The following is a 24,386-nucleotide window of genomic DNA, read 5'->3' on the forward strand; positions in this document are numbered from 1 at the left end:
TATTTATATGTCAGTTTATTACTAGAAAATCCAGAAACACTGTCATTTCTCACGAATACAACTTTATCTCACATATCTCCAACCCTGAGATCCCCCTGATGATATTAACAGTCATATATCCGAATGCTGACAATTTCAGGTTTCAGACAGAATTGTAACCATCCGGGAAAGAAAGAGTGCGCATATGGAGATTTCAGTGTGAACCTGACATCCATGGTTACAGATAATACCCCGGTGTCTTCAGATATGAATAATGGCAAGACAGGGGTTAACAATGCTGCTAATTTTGAGACCATTTCTCCCTCAAGTTTGTGCCAACAGGCTATAGCATTTCACTTTATCGTTCCAATTCCACGAACACATAGCTTGTTTATATCACTCACACAATATTAGTCACTAGATCGGAGCTTTTACAATTATTTGGTAATTATTCCAACAATCTCTTCGAGAGTCTCCCACACATGTGCTTTTGTTTCTCAGGGTGATGCACAGATTCCTGTATCTTGTGTTGCTGCAATTTGGGTTTTACGTTCACTGCTATTTGATGCATCCAAACTACAGGTAGGTAATTACCAGTCATTGGGTACTGATATCACTGCCGTGACTTTCTCCAAATGGATATATCTTCTCAAGCGTGTGTCTGAGATCATGAAATTTTAAGGCTGGATCAGATGTTTCACTGCCCGTGGTGTTGTAGGAGAAAACCATAATTATCTGCTTAACTGCTAGTTCTGATTGACAAGGCGTATAATAGGTATTTACAGACTACGTTTATTCATGGCTAGTCTTATCCTCACCTGTGACAAAAGTTCAGTTACTGCCTTATTCCTCATTACTAAATACCTGGCTTACACACAGTTGTTGGCACGCCTGCAAAATTGTCAATTCACTTCACAGTGCACAAAAAGCATTTAATCCTAAAGAAGAAACACAAACCCATAGAGCAATGACCATGCTGATAATAAATAAAAAAACACTATACTAAACACCAATTTTACACCTATATAGTGGTAGATACTAGTTCTGCAGACCACATACACTAACGAGCAGAAGGGTAACAATATTTTGAACTTTTGATTATCAGTCTCCATCTCTCCATCCACTACTGCTTTGATCATGAGACTACCATTACGTTATTTTATAGACAATCATCTTGGCTATATCATACACAAATCTGACTTGCATATAATTAGTTATTCAGATTCTTGTCATGTCACTGGATTGTTACGGTTTTGCTCTTGGTGGTAGAAAAATATTTTTCTTCCAGTATACTATAAAATACAACCTGTTCCCACATTCCCTAATAGCTCAGTATGTTATTAAGTTGTTTCCTAAGCATAAGGTCATTGGTTCAAATCGAGGAACAGCCATGAAGATTTCCCAAGAAAAGAGAAACGGCATCATCCATCTCATCGACAGCGGTCTCTTTGCTAAGAAAATTGTCAAACTGCATCATGTGAGTGCCATGACAGTTGGAAGAATATGAAATTAAGTCTGTCCATCCATTCAGAGGCCAAAAGGTGGACGTCCAGGCAAAATATTGGAGTCAACAGATCAGCTCATCATAAGGTCTACCAGTTCTGGCGTGACAAACACAGCAGTGGAGGTGGCTCGAATGCTACGCAATAGTGAGATCACAGATATCCATGCAAGGACCGTGCAATGCACATTACACAAGTCTAGAATGGCAGAATGAAAAAAGGTGAAGGAGCCTCAACTTCAATATTGTCATAAGCGTCTGCTCGGGTTTGCAAATAAGTACGAAAAGTGGACAGTAGAAGATTGGAAAACAGTGATTTTGAGTGATGAGACAAAAGTCAATAGACCAGGCTCTAATGGGTGCAAATGGGTCTAGAAGAAACAAGGGAAAAAGGAGCCAACAGATCAAAAATGTAGGAACTGTTAAGTCTGGAGTGAGAAGCCTAATGCTATGGGGTTGTTTCATGGCCAAAAGCATTGGATACTATACCAGGATTGATGGTGATCTCAACGCTGAGCTATATGTGAGTATCCTACAAGAATGATTACTTTGTACACTCAAGTACTATGGGTACGAAATGGACGACATAGTGTTCCAGCAGGACAACGACCCGAAGCATTCATCGAGATTAGTAAAGAAATTGTTCAGTGACAATGCAGTAGAGGTGCTGGAGTGGCTCCCACAGACCCCAAAACTTAACACAATCAAACACTTGTGGTTAGAATTAAAGAAAAAGCTGTAAACATACCCAAATGAGTCGACCAGTATGCACCAACTTTAACAATGTATGGAAAAGATTTGGGATCAAATTTCGGTTGACACATGTATGAATCTGATCGAGATCATGCCTAGAAGGATTCGGTCAATATTGAAAGCCAAAGGTGGACTTACAAAATACTAACAAAATAATACAAATAAAAATGTAGATTTTTAGGAGCAAAACAGTAACCATACTGTGACGTGACAAGACTCTGCATAATTAATCATATGCTAAATAGTTGCAAGTCAAATTTATGTATGATATAGACAAGATAATTGTCTATAAACTTATGGTTTTTAACGTTTGAAACAGTAGTGGATGGTGAGATATGGAGCCTGAGAGTCAAAAGTTCAAAATATTGTTACCCTTTTGTTCATCAGTGTAAAACGTTACAGTACAGTTAAATTCACTGACTCTCAGTTGACTTTTCACCTTTCTCATTGTTTCCATCTGGCCCAGACCACTATGGCAACTTCTTCCAGCTACAACTTGTCTGCACAGCTTGTAATATATACACATTTGACTTCTCACATTTTCAGCACCCTTTCCTCCAGTTCCAACTTATGCAAACTTGCTTGCTAGTCTGCTAATGCCACTCCAATATTGTGCCTTCTGCCTATTACGGCATAAGCTGTTTTATGAAGTACCCTAAATACCATACATCATTACGAATACCTAGCCTAAAAAAATGCTACGTAGACAGCAGTTCAGCACAATAATGTCAGAAATAGTGGCAAATATATTGTGCCCCAGACAGTAATAGTGCACAAAAAAATAAGTATGAAATAAAAGTAGTCTTCTTAGTGCTCCAAACAGTTTTAGGCCTCATTCACACATCATTATTTTGCAGCAGTGTTTGTAAGCTAAAGTCAGAAGTAGAACTTACAGAGAAACTATAATTGAAAATTTGACACCTATTCTGTGCTTTGGAGACACTCCTGGTTTTGACATACAAATTCTGATGTAATACTGATAAAAAATACTGTTGTGTGAATAAAGCCTTAGTGCCCCACATAGTAAGAATAATTGCCATTGAACCCCTTACAAAGTATTAATGACCCCTATGTGCATCCAAGAAAGTAATAATTCATCTATTTTTGTCCCCTTAGAAAGTAACAATGCCCAAATTTTCCCTTATAAAGTAAAGATAAAATTCCCCAAGTGCCCCTTTTAAAGTAGTAATGACTCTTGAGAGCTGTTATGGCACTTAAGCTTCCCATAACGAGTAAAGTTGTCCTGTTACTGACCCCCAAATATTAATACCCTAAGTGCCCCTTTGTCATATAATAATGCATTCTGAGTGCTTCCTTCCTCAAAAAGGAATAATGCCACAAACTGCTGCTTCATAAGGATTATTGTTGTACCAGGAATATTTTTTACTTAACTAACAATCCCTACTAGCCGACCAGCCAAGTTCCCTCCTTCACAGCTAATTCCTAAGCACAGGTGGAGAAGGGCAGCGCTACCTGCCTCAGAATACTGAAGTCCTGTGTGTGTTTCCACAGATCTGTACTCCATAGGTCACTTAAGAATGCAACCTGCAAAACAGCTGCTTCCGAGGGGCACTGAGAGGGACCCTGAGTGTGTTACGGCTGGGGAGAACCCATGATGTCCTGCTCTACTATTGCTTTTATCTTTGTCGGTGTCAGCTGACCCTTGTCACTCCTAATACCTTCACTTCTGTCATCACTCCGGGTCCGGATGGCATACACCCACGAGTACTAAGAGAACTAAGTAATGTAATAGATAAACCATTATTTCTTATTTTTAGTGACTCTATAGCGACAGGGTCTGTTCCGCAGGACTGGCGCATAGCAAATGTGGTGCCAATATTCAAAAAGGGCTCTAAAAGTGAACCTGGAAATTATAGGCCAGTAAGTCTAACCTCTATTGTTGGTAAAATATTTGAAGGGTTTCTGAGGGATGTTATTCTGGATTATCTCAATGAGAATAACTGTTTAACTCCATATCAGCATGGGTTTATGAGAAATCGCTCCTGTCAAACCAATCTAATCAGTTTTTATGAAGAGGTAAGCTATAGGCTGGACCACGGTGAGTCATTGGACGTGGTATATCTCGATCTTTCCAAAGCGTTTGATACCGTGCCGCACAAGAGGTTGGTACACAAAATGAGAATGCTTGGTCTGGGGGAAAATGTGTGTAAATGGGTTAGTAACTGGCTTAGTGAGAGAAAGCAGAGGGTGGTTATAAATGGTATAGTATCTAACTGGGTCGCTGTGACCAGTGGGGTACCGCAGGGGTCAGTATTGGGACCTGTTCTCTTCAACATATTCATTAATGATCTGGTAGAAGGTTTACACAGTAAAATATCGATATTTGCAGATGATACAAAACTATGTAAAGCAGTTAATACAAGAGAAGATAGTATTCTGCTACAGATGGATCTGGATAAGTTGGAAACTTGGGCTGAAAGGTGGCAGATGAGGTTTAACAATGATAAATGTAAGGTTATACACATGGGAAGAAGGAATCAATATCACCATTACACACTGAATGGGAAACCACTGGGTAAATCTGACAGGGAGAAGGACTTGGGGATCCTAGTTAATGATAAACTTACCTGGAGCAGCCAGTGCCAGGCAGCAGCTGCCAAGGCAAACAGGATCATGGGGTGCATTAAAAGAGGTCTGGATACACATGATGAGAGCATTATACTGCCTCTGTACAAATCCCTAGTTAGACCGCACATGGAGTACTGTGTCCAGTTTTGGGCACCGGTGCTCAGGAAGGATATAATGGAACTAGAGAGAGTACAAAGGAGGGCAACAAAATTAATAAAGGGGATGGGAGAACTACAATACCCAGATAGATTAGCGAAATTAGGATTATTTAGTCTAGAAAAAAGACGACTGAGGGGCGATCTAATAACCATGTATAAGTATATAAGGGGACAATACAAATATCTCGCTGAGGATCTGTTTATACCAAGGAAGGTGACGGGCACAAGAGGGCATTCTTTGCGTCTGGAGGAGAGAAGGTTTTTCCACCAACATAGAAGAGGATTCTTTACTGTTAGGGCAGTGAGAATCTGGAATTGCTTGCCTGAGGAGGTGGTGATGGCGAACTCAGTCGAGGGGTTCAAGAGAGGCCTGGATGTCTTCCTGGAGCAGAACAATATTGTATCATACAATTATTAGGTTCTGTAGAAGGACGTAGATCTGGGTATTTATTATAATGGAATATAGGCTGAACTGGATGGACAAATGTCTTTTTTCGGCCTTACTAACTATGTTACTATGTTACTCATAGTGCAGTCACCACCTTTAATCTCCATAGACCATTACGGAGGCAAAATATCATCGTGTTACGGGGATGAGAAATTTTTAAGTTGCCGTGATTTATCTGAATTTGGAGTGGAACATTTATGTGGACCCTGGCAGTGTTTCTGGCTCCTGCGTGTTATAAAGTGGCTTGCACATGTATCCACACCACCTTGGCATTTTTTGTATTCTGCTATCTCACAATCTGGAATTTCATATTTTTTTTTTTTTTTTAGAGTTTTCATCAGTTCATGTAAATAACATGACTATAACTGCGAACATTTGGTTTTCTTTTTATTGTGATCAAACCACAAATAGGAAAAAATAACTATTCACCGCCCTAAAGTCAGTACTTTGTAGAGCCTCCCTTTTCTGCAATTATGGCTGCAAGTCTTTTTAGATGAGTCTCTATGAACTTTTCACATCTTGCCACTGGAATTTTTGCCCATTCCTCAAGGCAAAACTGCTCCAGCTCCTTCAAGTTAGATGGTTTCTTCTGCTGAACAGCAATCTTCAAGTCTTTCCACAGATTCTTAATTGGACTAAAGTCTGGGCTTTGACTAGGCCACTCCAAAGCATTTACTCGTTTCCACTTATACTACTCAAGTGTTGCTTTAGCAGTATGTTGTATTGTCATTGTCTTGTTGGAAGGTGAACCTTCGTCTCAGCCTCAAATCTCTGACTGACTGAAACAGATTTTGGTTAAGAAAATCCCTGCAGTTCGTAACACACACCCTTAGTCATATACAGTGTATGCCAGAACCATCCTGGGACCATTATGAATTATCCATGGATCATAGAACTATCCACATATTTGGCCCCCTGAGGAACCGAACGATGGGGAAATGTGTTGAGACAGAGTCACTATCAACTTATGTTAAGTTCCCTATTTTATTATTAGCAATTATTGAAATAATTTGGGCTGTTTTGGTTATTCAGCTATATAGAGGATTGTTTATCTATACAATTTAGGGCATATTACTATATTTTTTGCTATCTCTATATTCATCGGTTATACATTATTATTTAGCTGGGGACTATTTTGGATGCTACATAATTATCTATAATCTTTATCTTATATCTTTTTCCCATACTTACCTGTCTATCGTGGCATAAGGGAAAAAACAAGGAAAGGGAGGAAGAGCCGCCGACGAGAGGGGGTGCCATTCTAGGGTGCCAACCTCCGCAGCCAAGTAGGATCAGGTCACGTAATCAGATAGGGAATATTAGAGATATTCTTATTATTAACATCATGTAATGCCTTGATATTCATCGGGTAGTGAGAGATTTATATTATTAGCAATTTTTTGATTGTCTCATCTGTCATCCCATTATTTTGGCCATCTTGTGGCATAGTGGCATTCGTTATATCACAAATCTTACTCCTGCAGCTAAAATAATAAGATTTGTGGCAAGGTCAGATGCTCCTAATTCATTAAAAGGCGCTTTTTCACTTCATCAAGACCAGTGTGAAGATCGTCAATCTTGATTAATCGGGACCTATGATCCTAAATGTTTTAATAAAATAATTAGAGACTTTAAGTGAAAGCTGAAAACGTTATCAACATATTTTTCCATTTTTTATGGATATGGCAAAAAAATATTAACAGGTTCAAAGGAACACACCATATGGCAAAGCAGCTACTGATATAGAGAATTATTTAGTTACATAAAACAAACAACTCCATACCATAATAGCAGTAGATTGTAAAAGACGATTGGCAACCTGTTTAAACTAAATAACAAGAAGGAGAAGAGAAAAGAGAAGAAATGTTTATAGAGACCACGAGGATAAATCACTAAGGCAGATGGAGTATGTATTATGATACCGGCATATCAAATATCATAGACGGATAAAATAGAAATTATCGTAGCATATTTTGGCACATCGATGAGGATAAGAAGGACTCCCAGTGAAACAATTTCGCAGCCACTTTGTTAGTTGCCTCATGCGTATGGGCTATCAGGGATTCCATCCGGTGAACTCTCTCCACCTCCCCAAACCATTCCTCTAGCGAAGGCGGGTCTACCACCTCAGCGGCCTGAAGAAGGTGCCTCCATAACGATTTCTTGAAAGCATTCTTAGGCATGGGAAACATAAATAATAGAATTGCTTCTGGGCTTCTAGGAATCAACACCCCTGTCATTTCTTTAATCTCTATAAGAACACCTTCCCAAAAGGCCGCTAAGGCTGGGCACGCCCACCATACGTGCGACATCGAACTCACATGAGCCCGGCATCACCAACACAAGTTGGATACTCACGAGAACCATTTATGTAAGACCGAGGGAACACGATACCATCTAGATACTATTTTATAACTAGTTTCCTAAGCTTTAGTGGCTAGATTAGGTTTATGAGAGAGATGGAAACATTTATACCATTATTCTCTTGTAAAGGATTGATGGAGCCTACTTTCCCACGCCTTACGATAAGGGTGGAGCGTACCCGGATCACTATCTAATAGAAGCTTATAGATACCGGAGACTGCATGCGCAGGATTAGTGGGAGCCATATATAGGGATTCAAATGAAGAAAGGGGCACACCCATTCTAATGAATTACCGGCTTTTCCAAGGAGATCGTGCTTCTATTGTGGGATGTGATCTGATTTCCAATTACAATCACAGCATGCTGCGACTTTTTTCCAGTCCGATTGTGATCCAATCTGACCTGGAAAAAAAACACAGATGAAAACACAATGATAGAAAACATTCATTCGATTTCATCACAAGTGGGAATGAGCCCTTACGATGATATCAGAACATATGGGGCAAAGGTGAACCAGGATTATTTTATTGCAATTGTTCAATTCTCCAGGATCTGTCTTTGATGGCACTTTGAGATAAGTGCATCCTCATGACACAGGTCAAAGTGTCCTCACCTGGTCCCTTTATTCTTTTCTGACCATTGTCTACTCCTCTCCTTTCATCATATGTGCTGAACTCCAGAAAGGGCAAACCAATCAAATATTATTATGTTAAGTTCTGGCTACTTACTCATCATATCACTGAACTCAGAAGCATTTCCATAGAGCAGAAATAGGAAATATATATGTGGCTCAACCCGGGCAGTAGGTAAAGGTATCTCTCTGGTGTAGCTTGGTATCTGTAGTACTTTGATGTATATACACTAGGACCAGGAGCCCGTTCGCTCTTCTTTTATCTCCACTATGAAGAACACCTGACTCTGCGCATATCTGGAAATGTATCGGTAATGAACAGAGTTCAGAAACAAAGCAGTTTTTGAAGAACACTACGAAAACAGGACAATGAAGCGAACAGGTTCTTCCATTGCAAAATGCTTATGATGGAAGTAATGGTGTATTCCAGCTGCCTAAAGCCTGATTTAGATGTCTAAATGAGAGTAACACTGTAATGAATAGGAGGAGTGTTGGAATTATTTTATTTATCCATACGTGAACATCGCTCATGGTAAAACCTGACACACAGACCAGACACTGATGACCATTTTTTGCATACGGGAAAAATCACGGACATCTGAATGAGTCCAGAGAGCTGCCCCTTCTCTATTAACCCCTGTGTGATGGTAGAAAAGCATTAACTATAAATGAGATAAAAGGATAGAATGTAAATAAAATGTAACAAACAATATAATATTCTTGAAAATTAAATGTTAATAATTAAATGCAAATCAAATAAAGAATAACTTATAATAGAAGCTATTATATTTCATGCCGTATGTAAGTAAATTTTCCTGGAAGGTTGATAATATTGTACATGGGAAAAAATATGTGGTTTCAGTAGTAAAGGTCCTCCCATTAATGAAAGTTGATAATCTTTTACTAATGACCTTACTCTACACAACAATAACCCTTTTATATTCGCTCTGCAGTTATGAGCAGACATCTAAATCCAGCAGAAATGTAAATCTCCCAGTACTGAAGAGAAGCCCCATGCAAGACTGGTCCCTGAATGAGGCGCAAGGATTTGTTCGAGGTCTTTCAGAGAAAAGGTGAATTAATTGAGCCACGGACAATGTGAATGTATGTGCTACATCTCATGCACTTTATATATGTACTTTGGTGTTCCACCCATAGAATGGAGAGACACGTAGATGCTATATTCACTAACACCTACAGAAAATTCCTGGGACAGATTTCAGCCAGGAGATACCTACAGAACATGATGGGAAAGCGACTAGGGTAGGTATAATAGGCTAGAAATTCAGAATATCTGTTCAATGGCAAGGATTTCTAATATTCTTCCCAATCTATAGACCGGATGACGTAGGAGCACTATACTCAACTGATAGCGAGATAGGTCAGAGGACCCTGAGGGATACACTTGCATCAGTGCTGACGAGCCTGTAAGTACTTACCATCGCATTATCTATAATCATATAAGTGATTAAAGTTGAATAACTGTATTGTTTGTTTTCAGGATCTCTGATTGCTATCCGCACATTTTCAGGGAACATTCTAGTGTAAATCTACAGGATAAAACCCTGCTCTGATCATGTCCAACAAAGGCTATGTTCAATAATAATAATAATAATCTTTATTTATATAGCGCCAACATATTCCGCAGCGCTTTACAGTTTAACAGTTCATACACAACAGTCATAAGTCACAACGTTAACAATAATACAATAATTAAAGCAAAATAAAACGACCCTGCTCGTGAGAGCTTACAATCTACAATGAGGTGGGGGAGATACAAAATACAGGTGCTTATTTACAACTAGATGGTAGCCTGATTCTAACGCATTGGGTATTCTAGAATATGTATGTATGTATATAGCAGCCACATAGTATATAGCACAGGCCACGTAGTATATAGGAGTACTACGTGGCATGTGGTATATACCATGTGGCTGCTATATACATACATACATATTGTAGAATACCCGATGCGTTAATATAGGCCATGCAGTAAATAACACAACCCACGTAGTATATAACACAGCCCACGCAGTATATAGCAGCCACGCAGTATATAACACAGCCCACGTAGTATGTAACACTGGCCATGTAATATATAGCACAGCCCACATAGTATCTAACAGTGGCCACGTAGTATATAACACTGCTCACGTTGCATATAGCAGCCATGTAGTATATAACGATGCAGCGCACGCAGTATAGAACACAGCCCACATAGTATATAACACCGGCCAGGTAGTATATAGCAGCCACGCGGTATCTAACACAGCCCACATAGTATTTAGCAGTGTAGGCACCATATCCCTGTTAAAAAAAAAATAATTAAAATAAAAAATAGTTATATACTCACCCGCCGGCGGGATCCAGCGTAGATCCAGCAAACCTCTGGCGATGCGCACGCAGCTGCCGCAATCTTGCATTCCCAGGATGCATTGCGAAATTACCCAGATCACTTAGCGGTCTCGCGAGACCGCTAAGTCTTCTGGGCAATTTCGCAATGCATCTCTGGGAACGGAAGCTAGCGGCAGGCGCAAGCGCATTGTCGGACTATGGAAGGTGAGAATAGCAGGTTTTTTTTTTATTTTATTATTTTTAACATTAGATCTTTTTACTATTGATGCTGCATAGGCAGCATCAATAGTAAAAACTTGGTCACACAGTGTTAGGACTGGCGGAACGCACCCAGAAAGATGATTTAGATGCGTTCGCAGTCCGAGGTCCACCGTGCAGGTGAAAACCCGCTGCTAGTAAATTGCAGACTATCTGGCGGTATACTAAAGTAAACACACGTGGGTTCAACCTCACCCAGCGTGAAGGAAGCAATCCTGTTGCGTCACAGGACCGCGGTACCGCACCTAAAGTGCGAGCAAGCAGTCAGCGTACTTAACCCCAACAGGGATTGAAGTCCGATTAGACCCTTGCTGGCACTACACCACAACTGGGTGTGTAAGGAAACTAATTAGAAATATATAAATGCACAGGAGTGCGAGCAATGCCGCACTGTCGGACGCCACCAACCACACAGGCTTGTGTATGGAAAGCGCAAGGCAAGCGCACGGCGCCGTACAGGCGAACACAGCAAGAGGACGCTGTAATGTGTGTATCGTGCAGATGGTTAGTCGGGCGCTAGATAGCTACCAACATCCGCGAGCAGACAACAACTCTAGGGAGGGATATTTAGGAGCTTTCATCCATCGACATACATCCATCAACACACACACATATATCATTATGAGACAATACTAGCGCATGGCCGTGCGGTCATGCGCAGTTTATATACAGTGGGGCAAAAAAGTATTTAGTCAGTCAGCAATAGTGCAAGTTCCACCACTTAAAAAGATGAGAGGCGTCTGTAATTTACATCATAGGTAGACCTCAACTATGAGAGACAAACTGAGAAAAAAAAATCCAGAAAATCACATTGTCTGTTTTTTTATCATTTTTTTTGCATTTTATGGTGGAAAATAAGTATTTGGTCAGAAACAAACAATCAAGATTTCTGGCTCTCACAGACCTGTAACTTCTTCTTTAAGAGTCTCCTCTTTCCTCCACTCATTACCTGTAGTAATGGCACCTGTTTAAACTTGTTATCAGTATAAAAAGACACCTGTGCACACCCTCAAACAGTCTGACTCCAAACCCCACTATGGTGAAGACCAAAGAGCTGTCAAAGGACACCAGAAACAAAATTGTAGCCCTGAACCAGGCTGGGAAGACTGAATCTGCAATAGCCAACCAGCTTGGAGTGAAGAAATCAACAGTGGGAGCAATAATTAGAAAATGGAAGACATACAAGACCACTGACAATCTCCCTCGATCTGGGGCTCCACGCAAAATCCCACCCCGTGGGGTCAGAATGATCACAAGAACGGTGAGCAAAAATCCCAGAACCACGCGGGGGGACCTAGTGAATGAACTGCAGAGAGCTGGGACCAATGTAACAAGGCCTACCATAAGTAACACACTACGCCACCATGGACTCAGATCCTGCAGTGCCAGACGTCTCCCACTGCTTAAGCCAGTACATGTCCGGGCCCGTCTGAAGTTTGCTAGAGAGCATTTGGATGATCCATAGGAGTTTTGGGAGAATGTCCTATGGTCTGATGAAACCAAACTGGAACTGTTTGGTAGAAACACAGCTTGTCGTGTTTGGAGGAAAAAGAATACTGAGTTGCATCCATCAAACACCATACCTACTGTAAAGCATGGTGGTGGAAACATCATGCTTTGGGGCTGTTTCTCTGCAAAGGGGCCAGGACGACTGATCCGGGTACATGAAAGAATGAATGGGGCCATGTATCGTGAGATTTTGAGTGCAAACCTCCTTCCATCAGCAAGGGCATTGAAGATGAAACGTGGCTGGGTCTTTCAACATGACAATGATCCAAAGCACACCGCCAGGGCAACGAAGGAGTGGCTTCGTAAGAAGCATTTCAAGGTCCTGGAGTGGCCTAGCCAGTCTCCAGATCTCAACCCTATAGAAAACCTTTGGAGGGAGTTGAAAGTCCGTGTTGCCAAGCGAAAAGCCAAAAACATCACTGCTCTAGAGGAGATCTGCATGGAGGAATGGGCCAACATACCAACAACAGTGTGTGGCAACCTTGTGAAGACTTACAGAAAACGTTTGACCTCTGTCATTGCCAACAAAGGATATATTACAAAGTATTGAGATGAAATTTTGTTTCTGACCAAATACTTATTTTCCACCATAATATGCAAATAAAATGTTAAAAAAACAGACAGTGATTTTCTGAATTTTTTTTTCTCAGTTTGTCTCCTATAGTTGAGGTCTACCTATGATGTAAATTACAGACGCCTCTCATCTTTTTAAGTGGTGGAACTTGCACTATTGCTGACTGACTAAATACTTTTTTGCCCCACTGTAGTTGCAGCACAGGAAGTGGCTACAGAACTTTTGCCCTTCCAAGACCTGCCAAGAGGACCAATGGAAAGTGCCGCAGAGCCTGAGCACCTGACCCTCGATCTCAACGGGAGATCTTGCCCTGGGCATGCTCAGTATGTGCAGACAAGGACTTAGTCCCAGAGAAGTCCGCTTGCTGCTGACCAGTACTGGCTTTAATGGCAGGAGCTGGAGACGCAGCAGTAACTCTTAGAACAGAGTGAGATTGAGCAAGACGCTGGGACCGACGTCTTTGCTGAGCAGACTCCACTGCGGCTGGAACACAATGGGAGACCGCAGTGGAGATGGCTCGAGATTCCCCCTGTGCAGAAGCGGGAACTTGACCTCTAACATTACCCCCCCTCCTAAGGCCCCCCCCTCCTTGGGCCTCGCTACGTTCGAAGGCAGCAATAAGCTGCGGAGCCCGAATGTGCTCAGCAGGCTCCCAGGACCTGTCCTCAGGGCCGTAACCCTTCCAGTCCACCAAAAAATATTTTTTGCCACGTACCACCTTGCACCCCAAGATAGCGTTCACCTCGAAATCGTCCGTAGACGAACCCGATGTCTCGGCAGATGACTCAGAAAACCGGGACATGTATACGGGCTTAAGGAGGGACACATGAAAGGTGTCGGTGATACCAAGGCGTGGAGGAAGAGCCAGACGGTAGACCACAGGATTAACCTGTTCGAGGACCTTGAAGGGACCCAAGTAGCGAGGAGCAAATTTAGTGGACTCAACTCGCAGCCTGATGTTACGGGCGGAGAGCCACACCAAGTCGCCAGGAGCAAAGGTCGGAGCGGGGCGCCGATGAGCATCGGCGGAGGACCTCATTCTCTCCTTAGAGGCCCGAATGGCATCCTGAGTGCGGTCCCAAATATCCCGTGCCTCCACAGCCCAGTCTGCCACCCTGGAGTCTGCGGAGGACACGGGCATAGGCACAGGCACCCGTGGATGCTGACCATAGTTGAGGAGGAATGGGGTTTGTCCAGTGGAGTCGGCTACGGCGTTGTTCAGCGCAAACTCTGCCCATGATAGCAAGGATGCCCAGTCATCCTGCCTGGCTGAAACAAAATGTCGCAGGTATGTGACCAAGGTCTGATTGGCCCTCTCTACCAACCCATTCGTCTCGGAATGATAAGCGGAAGAGAGATTCAACTCAATACTGAGTAAACGACAAAGCTCTCTCCAGAACCGAGACGCAAACTGGGGACCTCGGTCACTGACAATTTTGTCAGGCATACCATGTAGGCGGAAAATGTGTTTTATGAACAACGCTGCCAAGGCCCGTGCAGAAGGTAACCGTGGTAGCGGCACCAAATGCACCATTTTTGAGAAATGATCGGTGATGACCCAAATGATGGTACAGCCGCGAGATTTGGGTAAACCCACGACAAAGTCCATCCCGACCATCTCCCAGGGCCTATCTGCCACCGGCAAGGGATAGAGCAACCCAGCTGGCCTTTGACGCGGAGATTTATTTTTGGCGCAGGAGACACACGCCAGAATATAATCCCTGACATCCCGGACCATATGCGGCCACCAGTACGTCCTCGCCAGTAGCTCAGATGTCCTTTTTGTCCCAAAGTGTCCACCCACCCTGGACGAATGAGCCCAAGAGAGAACCTCCGGTCGCAAATTAATGGGCACAAAAGTCTTGCCCGGAGGCACAGACTCCAGTGAAACCGGCGCTACGGTTCTCAGGCTCTCAGCAGGGACAATAAGCCGAGGCTCCTCTTCCTCCTCCTCAGTTGACATAAGGGAGCGAGAGAGAGCGTCGGCACGAATATTCTTCTCCCCGGCGAGATAGTGAAGAGTAAAATGGAACCGGGAGAAAAATAAGGACCATCTGGCCTGACGAGAATTCAGCCGCTGGGCTGTGTGTAAATACACCAAATTTTTGTGGTCCGTGAAGACCTGGAAAGGAAACCGTGCACCCTCCAGAAGATGTCTCCACTCCGAAAAGGCCAACTTCATCGCTAGCAACTCCCTATCCCCGATGGAGTAATTTCTCTCCGCTGATGTAAAGGTCTTTGAGAAAAAGAAGCATGGATGCTTCCGACCTTGAGCATCCTTTTGATAGAGGACTGCTCCAGCACCAACGGATGAGGCATCCACCTCCATTAGGAATGGCTTATCAACATCGGGGCGACGTAAGATGGGAGCGCTAGCAAAGTGGGACTTAATAGAAGTGAAGGCCTTGGAGACCTCTTCCGACCACAATTTGGGATTCGCTCCCTTCTTGGTGAGGGCTACCAAGGGAGCTACCAGAGTTGAGAAGTGGGGAATGAACTGGCGGTAATAGTTAATGAACCCCATAAAGCGCTGCACCGCTTTAAGAGAATGGGGCTCTTGCCAGTCCATCACAGCCTGTAGTTTGGCAGGATCCATAGCCAATCCCTGGGCGGAGATGATATAGCCCAGGAAAGGTAAGGACTCCTGCTCAAACATACACTTCTCCAATTTCGCATAGAGAGAGTTTGCCCGTAGGAGGTCGAAGACTCTGCCAACATCCCTCCGGTGGGAGTCCATATCTGGAGAAAAGATGAGAATATCATCCAGATAGACTACAACTGAGGTGGAAAGCATATCCCGGAAGATGTCGTTGACAAAGTCTTGGAAAACGGCTGGAGCATTACAGAGCCCGAAGGGCATCACCAGATACTCATAGTGCCCATCTCTGGTGTTAAATGCCGTTTTCCATTCGTCCCCCTCACGGATGCGAATCAGGTTATAAGCACCCCGCAGATCTAATTTAGTAAACACTCTAGCTCCCCGAAGCCTATCGAAGAGCTCGGATATCAAGGGCAAAGGATACTTGTTCTTAACGGTGATAGCGTTAAGACCCCTGTAGTCTATGCATGGACGTAGTTCCCCCTTCTTCTTCTGCACGAAGAAGAACCCTGCCCCAGCAGGTGACACTGACTTCCTGATGAACCCTCTTGCCAGATTCTCTTGAATGTACTGAGACATGGCCTCCGTCTCCGGGAGAGATAATGGATAAACTCGACCCCGGGGAGGCTCCGCACCAGGCAAGAGATCGATAGGACAGTCATAGGGGCGATGGGGCGGAAGGGTCTCCGTCGCCTTTTTGGAGAACACGTCTGCATAAGACCAATATTGCTTGGGGAGAGAGGATAGATCTGCGGGTACCTCTGTAGTAGCAACCTGAACGCACTCTCGGTGACACCTACCCTCACATGATTCACCCCATCCCAGAATTCTGCCAGAGGACCACTCGATGTGAGGAGAGTGGTACCGTAACCAAGGTATCCCCAACAGGACCTCATCAATCCCCTCAGGAATGACGAGCAGAGATATAATCTCCTGATGGGATGGTGACATGGACAGAGTAAAAGGGATGGTCTGATGTGTTATCTGTGCGGGGAGTGTCGACCCATTCACCACTCGTACCGTTACTGGTTGAGATAGCATAACCAGGGGTATTGCGTGAAGTTGGGCGAAGGCAGAAGACATAAAATTGCCCTCTGCCCCAGAATCCACGCAGATCTCTACAGAGTGGGTGGATGAGCCAAAAGTAATTGTCCCCTTGAAAGACAATTTGGAGGCAAACGTCGCAGTGTCTAGTGCACCTCCACCTACTACCACTAGACGCTGACGTTTCCTCGACCGCTGATGACATCTGGTGGCAAGATGTCCTGACTGTTGGCATACATGGCAAACCTGGAGTGCACGGGCGGTCCGGGACTTAGATCCCGCTCGTGACACCACCTTAGGTTCATGGGACTCAGGAGCCTGGACTGGAAATTCTAAAGGTTTGGCGAAGGTGGGAGCCAGCCGAAACCTCTGCCTACACTGGGCTCGCTCTAACCTCCGCTCGTGAAAACGGAGGTCAATACGAGTAGATACAGTTATCAATTCCTCCAGTGTGGCGGGAATCTCCCTAGTGGCCAGGGCGTCCTTAACGTGGTCAGCCAGCCCCCTCCAAAATATAGGGATAAGGGCTTTATCCGTCCACTCCAGCTCAGATGCTAGAGTGCGAAAGTGGACGGCAAAAAGGCTAACCAAGGACGAGCCCTGAGTCAATGCCAACAGTTGGAGCGCCATATCATGGGTGACACGAGGTCCTAAAAAGACCTGTTTCAGAGTGCTCAGGAATAACGGAGCACTCTGCACCACAAGATCGTCACGCTCCCACAGCGGCGTAGCCCACTGCAACGCCCTGTCCGACAATAAGGAAATGATAAAGCCCACCTTAGCCCGCTCTGTAGGGAAACGAGAGGCCAGAAGCTCGAGATGTATTGAGCACTGACTCACAAAACCCCTACAGGACTTACTGTCACCAGAAAATTTCTCTGGTAGCGGGAGGCGAGATAGCGTCGGTACAGGGGCGGCAGTGGACAAGGTAGCTGCAGCCACACTTGCAGCCTGAACAGCAACAGCAGTAACATCCACAGCTGAAGTTGAACGCTCTAGAGCCGCCAACCTTCCCTCCAGCTGCTGGATGTACCGCTGTAAACGCTGATCGTCCGCCATTTACTAGCCAGACCTTGGCGCTAGTATTATGTTAGGACTGGCGGAACGCACCCAGAAAGATGATTTAGATGCGTTCGCAGTCCGAGGTCCACCGTGCAGGTGAAAACCCGCTGCTAGTAAATTGCAGACTATCTGGCGGTACACTAAAGTAAACACACGTGGGTTCAACCTCACCCAGCGTGAAGGAAGCAATCCTGTTGCGTCACAGGACCGCGGTACCGCACCTAAAGTGCGAGCAAGCAGTCAGCGTACTTAACCCCAACAGGGATTGAAGTCCGATTAGACCCTTGCTGGCACTACACCACAACTGGGTGTGTAAGGAAACTAATTAGAAATATATAAATGCACAGGAGTGCGAGCAATGCCGCACTGTTGGACGCCACCAACCACACAGGCTTGTGTATGGAAAGCGCAAGGCAAGCGCACGGCGCCGTACAGGCGAACACAGCAAGAGGACGCTGTAATGTGTGTATCGTGCAGATGGTTAGTCGGGCGCTAGATAGCTGCCAACATCCGCGAGCAGACAACAACTCTAGGGAGGGATATTTAGGAGCTTTCATCCATCGACATACATCCATCAACACACACACATATATCATTATGAGACAATACTAGCGCATGGCCGTGCGGTCATGCGCAGTTTATATAGTTGCAGCACAGGAAGTGGCTACAGAACTTTTGCCCTTCCAAGACCTGCCAAGAGGACCAATGGAAAGTGGCGCAGAGCCTGAGCACCTGACCCTCGATCTCCAACGGGAGATCTTGCCCTGGGCATGCTCAGTATGTGCAGACAAGGACTTAGTCCCAGAGAAGTCCGCTTGCTGCTGACCAGTACTGGCTTTAATGGCAGGAGCTGGAGACGCAGCAGTAACTCTTAGAACAGAGTGAGATTGAGCAAGACGCTGGGACCGACGTCTTTGCTGAGCAGACTCCACTGCGGCTGGAACAGAATGGGAGACCGCAGTGGAGATGGCTCGAGATTCCCCCTGTGCAGAAGCGGGAACTCGACCTCTAACACACAGGGTTAATAGCGGCGGTAACAGAGTGAGTTACCACAGCCTGTTACCGCTGGCATTAACCCTGTGTGAACGGTGACTGGAGGGGAGTATGGAGCGGGCGCTGACTGCGGGGAGTATGGAGCGGGCGCCGACCACTGACTGCAGGGGAGTAGGGAGGGACAAATCGGACTGTGGCCGTCGCTGATTGTCGCGGCAGCCATGACAGGCAGCTGGCGAGACCAATTAGCGACTTGCATTTCCCTGACAGACAGAGGCCGCAACCAATGAATATCCGAGCCAGACAGAAGGACAGACGGAAGTGACCCTTAGACAATTATATAGTAGATGATGGTCCAGCCATCTTGAGGGAGTCGGGGATAGATAAAGGCTGCATGAGCTGGTCACCAGCCAGTATTTGTGGTGCTGTTGGGTTTGATGGAGGGTTATTCTCAGATACTGAATGGGCTACACACACACTTATGCATAAAATGACTTTGATTAGGGAACGTGATAGGCCGCTGTGAACAAATGTGTTTTGAGGGAGTGCCTAAAACTGTGAAAGTTGTGGATAGTCCTAATTTCTTGGGGTAGAGCATTCCAGAGGATTGGTGCAACGCGGGAGAAGGCTTGGAGCCAAGAGTGGGAGGTACGGATTAGAGTAGAGGTTAGTCGAATGTCGTTTGCAAACCGCAACAATCGGGTAGGCCGATAAACAAAAATGAGGGAGGAGATATGGGAGGGGGTGTTGCACTATGGAGAGCTTTGTGGGTGATAACAAGCAGTTTGAATTGGATCCTATAATTAATGGGCAGCCAGTTCAACGACTGGCGAAGAGAGGACGCGTCTGAGTACCGATTAGCCAGATGGATGACACTGGCTGCTGCATTAAGGATGGACTGGAGAGGGGAAAGTCGAGTGAGGCAGGAGGCCAATTAATAGAGCATTACAATAGTCCAGGTGGGTGTAGATCAAGGCGACAATGGTTATTTTTGTTTCCATGGTGAAAAAAGGGCGGATTCTAGAGATGTTCTTTAGGTGTAAGCGGCAAGAGATTGTATATGGGAGGTGAAGGAAAGATTTGTATCAAACATAACACCCAGACAGCGCGTCTGCTTCCGGGGCGTTATTGTGGTGCCACCTACTGAGAGGGAGATGTCAGATTTAGGGAGGTTAGTAGACGGCGGGAGCAGAAGTAGTTCAGTATTGAAGAGGTTGAGTTTCAGATATAGAGCGGACATGATGTTGGAGACAGCGGACAGACAGTCACTGGCGTTCTGTAGTACAGTAGGGATAAGGTCAGGGGATGACGTGTATAGTTGTGTATGCTCAGCATAACGATGGTAGTGAAAGCAAAATCTGCTGATGGTCTGTCCAATTGGGGCCATGTAGAGAGAGAAGAGAAGGCGGCCAAGGACTGATACCTGAGGGACACCAACAGTGAGAGGAAGAGGAGATGAAGTGGAGCGAGCGAACGATACAGGAGCGGTCAGAAAGATAGGAAGAGAACCAGGAAAGAGCAATGTCCTTAATGCCTATTGACTGGAGCATAGAGAGTAGGAGATGGTGGTCAACAGTGTTGAAAGCTGCAGAGAGGTTGAGAAGAATGAGCAGAGAGTGGTCACCGTTACATTTTGTTGTCAGAAGGTCATTGGTCACTTTGATGAGTGCAGTTTCTGTCGAATGTAGGGGGATAGAAGCTGGACTGTGAAGGATCTGGGAGGGAGTGAGTGGAGAGGTAACAGGTAAGGCAGGAGTAGACCAGGCGCTCCAAGAGTTTAGAGATGAAGGGGAGATTCGTCTGTAGTTATTTGTGCAGGATGGGACGAGAGAGAGTTGTTTTTAATAATTGAGTAATGATAGCGTATTTGAAGGAGGAGGGGAAAATTCCAGAAGAGAGGAAAAGATTAAAGATTGTAGTTAGGTGGGTAGTGACGACTGGAGAGGGAGACTGGAGGAGCTGTGAGGGAATGGGGTTGGTAGTGCATGTAGTCGGATGAGAAGAAGAGTGGAGTCTGGAGACTTCTTCTGCGATGGGATCAAATGTGGAGAGTGAGCCAAGGGAAATGCAGGGAGGGATGGGAGTCACAGCACTTGGTGGCTGGGAGTGGATTTCCTGATGGATATTATCTATATATATAATTGCCTAAGGGTTTTTCCGTCTGTCTGTCTGTCTGTCTGTCCTGGAAATCCCGCGTCTCTGATTGGTCGAGGCCGCCAGGCCTCGACCAATCAGCGACGGGCACGGTATCGACGTAGAAATCCCGCGTCTCTGATTGGTCGAAGCCGCCAGGCCTCGACCAATCAGCGACGGGCACAGTGACGATGATGTCATAAAGGACGTAGACATCCCGCGTCTGATTGGTCGAGGCCGCCAGGCCGCGAATTCTGGAATCATCATTGTCCATATACTACGGGGACATGCATATTCTAGAATACCCGATGCGTTAGAATCGGGCCACAATCTAGTTTTCTCTATAACGTGGAAGGCCAGACCATCAGCACACATGTCTGTGATAGGGGCCTGTGCTTTTGGACTGAGGAAGGAGTGAAAGGTGTCAAAAAGTTATAGGTCCTTAACATAAATTTGTAATATCTGAAGTCTTCTGGTGTGTGAGTTTTCCTCCATAGGTGTTCAGCACTCCTAGAGCATCGCTGGAGAAATCGAGTTTGCAATGTGAGCCAGGGCTGTTTAATTTTGTGTTTGGAGGTTCTGAGGGTGAGGGGCACTACTTGGTCAAGGGTGCTTCTGAGAATGCCATTGTAGTGGTGTACAGCCAGATGAGGACAGGAAAAAGAGGGGACTGGGGACAGTGATGAGTGTAGGGAGTCTATGAGTGAATGAGTGTTAATGGCTTGTAAACTTCTGCAAGTGCGGTAGGTAGGAGTTTGCTTGGGTGGGTGAGGATTTGTGAACATGACGGAGAGGATATTGCGGTCAGAAAGGGAAAGGGTGAGTTATCTAGGTAGGAGATTGAACAGAGCCAGACAAAGACCAGGTCAAGGGTGTTACTGTCTTTGTGTGTCTCAGAGGTTGAGAGCTGTGAGAGGCCGAGAGGCAGCCAGGCAGAGAAATGGTCAAGGAAGTGGGTGGGTGAGCCTGGGGAACAGTATATGACCGCAACTCTGAGAGAGGGGAGACGGAACACCCTGATGGTGTGAACCTCGAAAGAAGGGAATGAGAGTGATGGAACTGGGGGGATGATCTGGAAAGTGCATTGTGGGGACAGGAGTATGCTTACTCCACCACCAAGTCTGTTTGTGGGTCTAGGGTGAATGGGAGAATTGTAGGCCACCATGGGAAATGGCAGCAGGGGAGACAGTGTCAGAATACTGAATCCAGGTTTCAGTGAGGGCCAACAGATTAAGAGAGTTGTTCAGAAAGTAATTGGGCAGGAAAGGAAGCTTATTGCATACAGACCGTGGATCCCAGAGGGCACAATTAAAAGAGGGAGATGAAGGAGTACAACTAATATTAATAAGGTTAGCAAGGTTTCGATGTGAGGTAGGGTAGGGGTGGAGGTTGGAGGATGGTGGACCAGGGTTGGGGGAGATATTCCCTGAAATGAGTAGAAATAGAAAGATAAAGAGCAAGTAGTTATTGGAATTGTAAGAAGTTTTTTTCCGTGATGAGTTTGGGCAAGATGGACTGAGTTTTTTTCTGGAAGGTGAGAAGTGCATTGGAGCTGTACATGGGAGAAGGAAGTATAGAGGGGCTGATGTGTATGAGTCGTGATGGAGGGGGGATAGGGTGGAGAATGTGGATGGCAAGGGCACACAGAAGGATAAAAATAAAGCACGTGGCTAGAAGGGAAAGCAAAGTGTGGGTTACCTGTCTCCTGCCCTGACTAACTGCCATGGATTAACTGCTTCCTCTAGATGCTTAGCTACTGGGATGCTTAGCTACTGGGATGTGTGCATGCACCCCACATGCGTGCACCTCTTAGAATGCTTCTAAATGTATAGGGCACAGTACAGAGGTGAGAATGGGAGATGGTTTGTGATAAATTAGCAGCTGCTCAACACACCAGGGGGTAGATACATGATTAAAGGCTCTCGGCCTGGCTCCATCTCTATGCTATAACACCTTTCACCAGATAATATCTACAGTGACCCCAACCATGGATATACAACAGTGAGTATTGAGTACAATGCAACAGATGAATTATAGCAAAGATTCAGCAAGCGGTGTTAAATAACATTAAAATTGTTGCAGGTTGACAATACAGTAGATGTTCACACATTGTTTATTAACTACGTTCAATGCGTGCCCTGAACATTTCCATAGAGTCCAATTCACTTTTTTTGTTATACGCTAAATCGGTATGCAATGGCATTGAGTAGGAGATTATGGTAATCTATGCCGAGTGATACGGTAAAAATCTATATTACTATGGAACAGGAGCCCTTTCACATAAGGTGCAGCTTTTCTGTATGAATTGGTAAAATTAAATGTATACCTCTTAAGAAAGGCTCAAACTTGATGTGAGTGGAGCCTAAGATGGCTGCGTTGCCTGGGCATAGTAAATATCTGTGGTTAGTTATAGCACCTCACTTCTCTTATTTTCCCATCACGCCTCTCATTTTCCCCCTCACATCTCTCATTCCCCCCTAACACTTGTCATTTCGACCTCACATCTGTCATTTTCCGATCACTCCACTATTTTCCCTCACTCCTCCTGTATATAGTATATACCTGTATGTCATCTCCCCTGTAAATAGTATATACCTGCTGTATGTCATCTCCTCCTGTATATAGTATATACCTGTATGTCATCTCTTCTGTATATACTATATACCTGTATGTCATCTCCTATATATAGTATATACCTGTATGTCAACGCCTGTATATAGTATATATCTGTATGTCATCTCCCCTGTATATATAGTATATACCTGCTGTATGTCATCTCCTCTTTTATATAGTATATACCTGTATGTCATCTCCTCCTGTATATAGTATATACATGTGTCATCTCCTCCTGTGTATAGTATATACCTGTAAGTCATCTCCTCCTGTATATAGTATATAACTGTGTGTCATCTGCTCCTGTATATAGTATATACCTGTGTGTCATCTCCTCCTGTATATAGTATGTACCTGTATATCATCTCCTCCTGTATATAGTATGTACCTGTGTGTCATCTCCCCTGTATATAGTATATACCTGTGTCATCTCCTCCTGTATATAGTATATATCTGTGTGTCATCTCCTCCTGTATATAGTATGTACCTGTATGTCATCTCCTCCTGTATATAGTATATACCTGTGTGTCATCTCCCCTGTATATAGTATATATGTGTGTGTCATCTCCTCCTGTATATAGTATATACCTGTATGTCATCTCCTGTATATAGTATATACCTGTGTGTCATCTCTCCTGTATATAGTATATACCTGTCTCATCTCCTCCTGTATATAGTATATACCTGTCTTATCTCCTCCTGTATATAGTATATACCTGTCTCATCGCCTCCTGTATATAGTGTATACCTGTGTCATCTCCCCTGCATATAGTATATATGTGTGTGTCATCTCCTCCTGTATATAGTATGTATCTGTATGTCA

General features: G+C 44.5%; 1 protein-coding gene across 1 annotated transcript in view; it reads left to right on the forward strand.

The window, feature by feature from the left end:
- The first annotated feature begins 470 nt into the window (after nucleotides 1–470).
- GHRH (growth hormone releasing hormone) overlaps nucleotides 471–24,386 on the forward strand; it is a 30,151-nt gene continuing 6,235 nt past the window's right edge. The window contains exons 1-4 of the mRNA XM_069755745.1: nucleotides 471–561; nucleotides 9,377–9,496; nucleotides 9,582–9,686; nucleotides 9,761–9,850. Coding sequence (XP_069611846.1) covers nucleotides 485–561; nucleotides 9,377–9,496; nucleotides 9,582–9,686; nucleotides 9,761–9,850 — 392 coding nt within the window. The 5' untranslated portion in view covers nucleotides 471–484. The remainder of the gene's footprint in view (nucleotides 562–9,376; nucleotides 9,497–9,581; nucleotides 9,687–9,760; nucleotides 9,851–24,386) is intronic.

This window comes from Ranitomeya imitator, chromosome 2 (genome assembly GCF_032444005.1).
Source record: "Ranitomeya imitator isolate aRanImi1 chromosome 2, aRanImi1.pri, whole genome shotgun sequence".
NCBI lineage: Eukaryota > Metazoa > Chordata > Amphibia > Anura > Dendrobatidae > Ranitomeya > Ranitomeya imitator.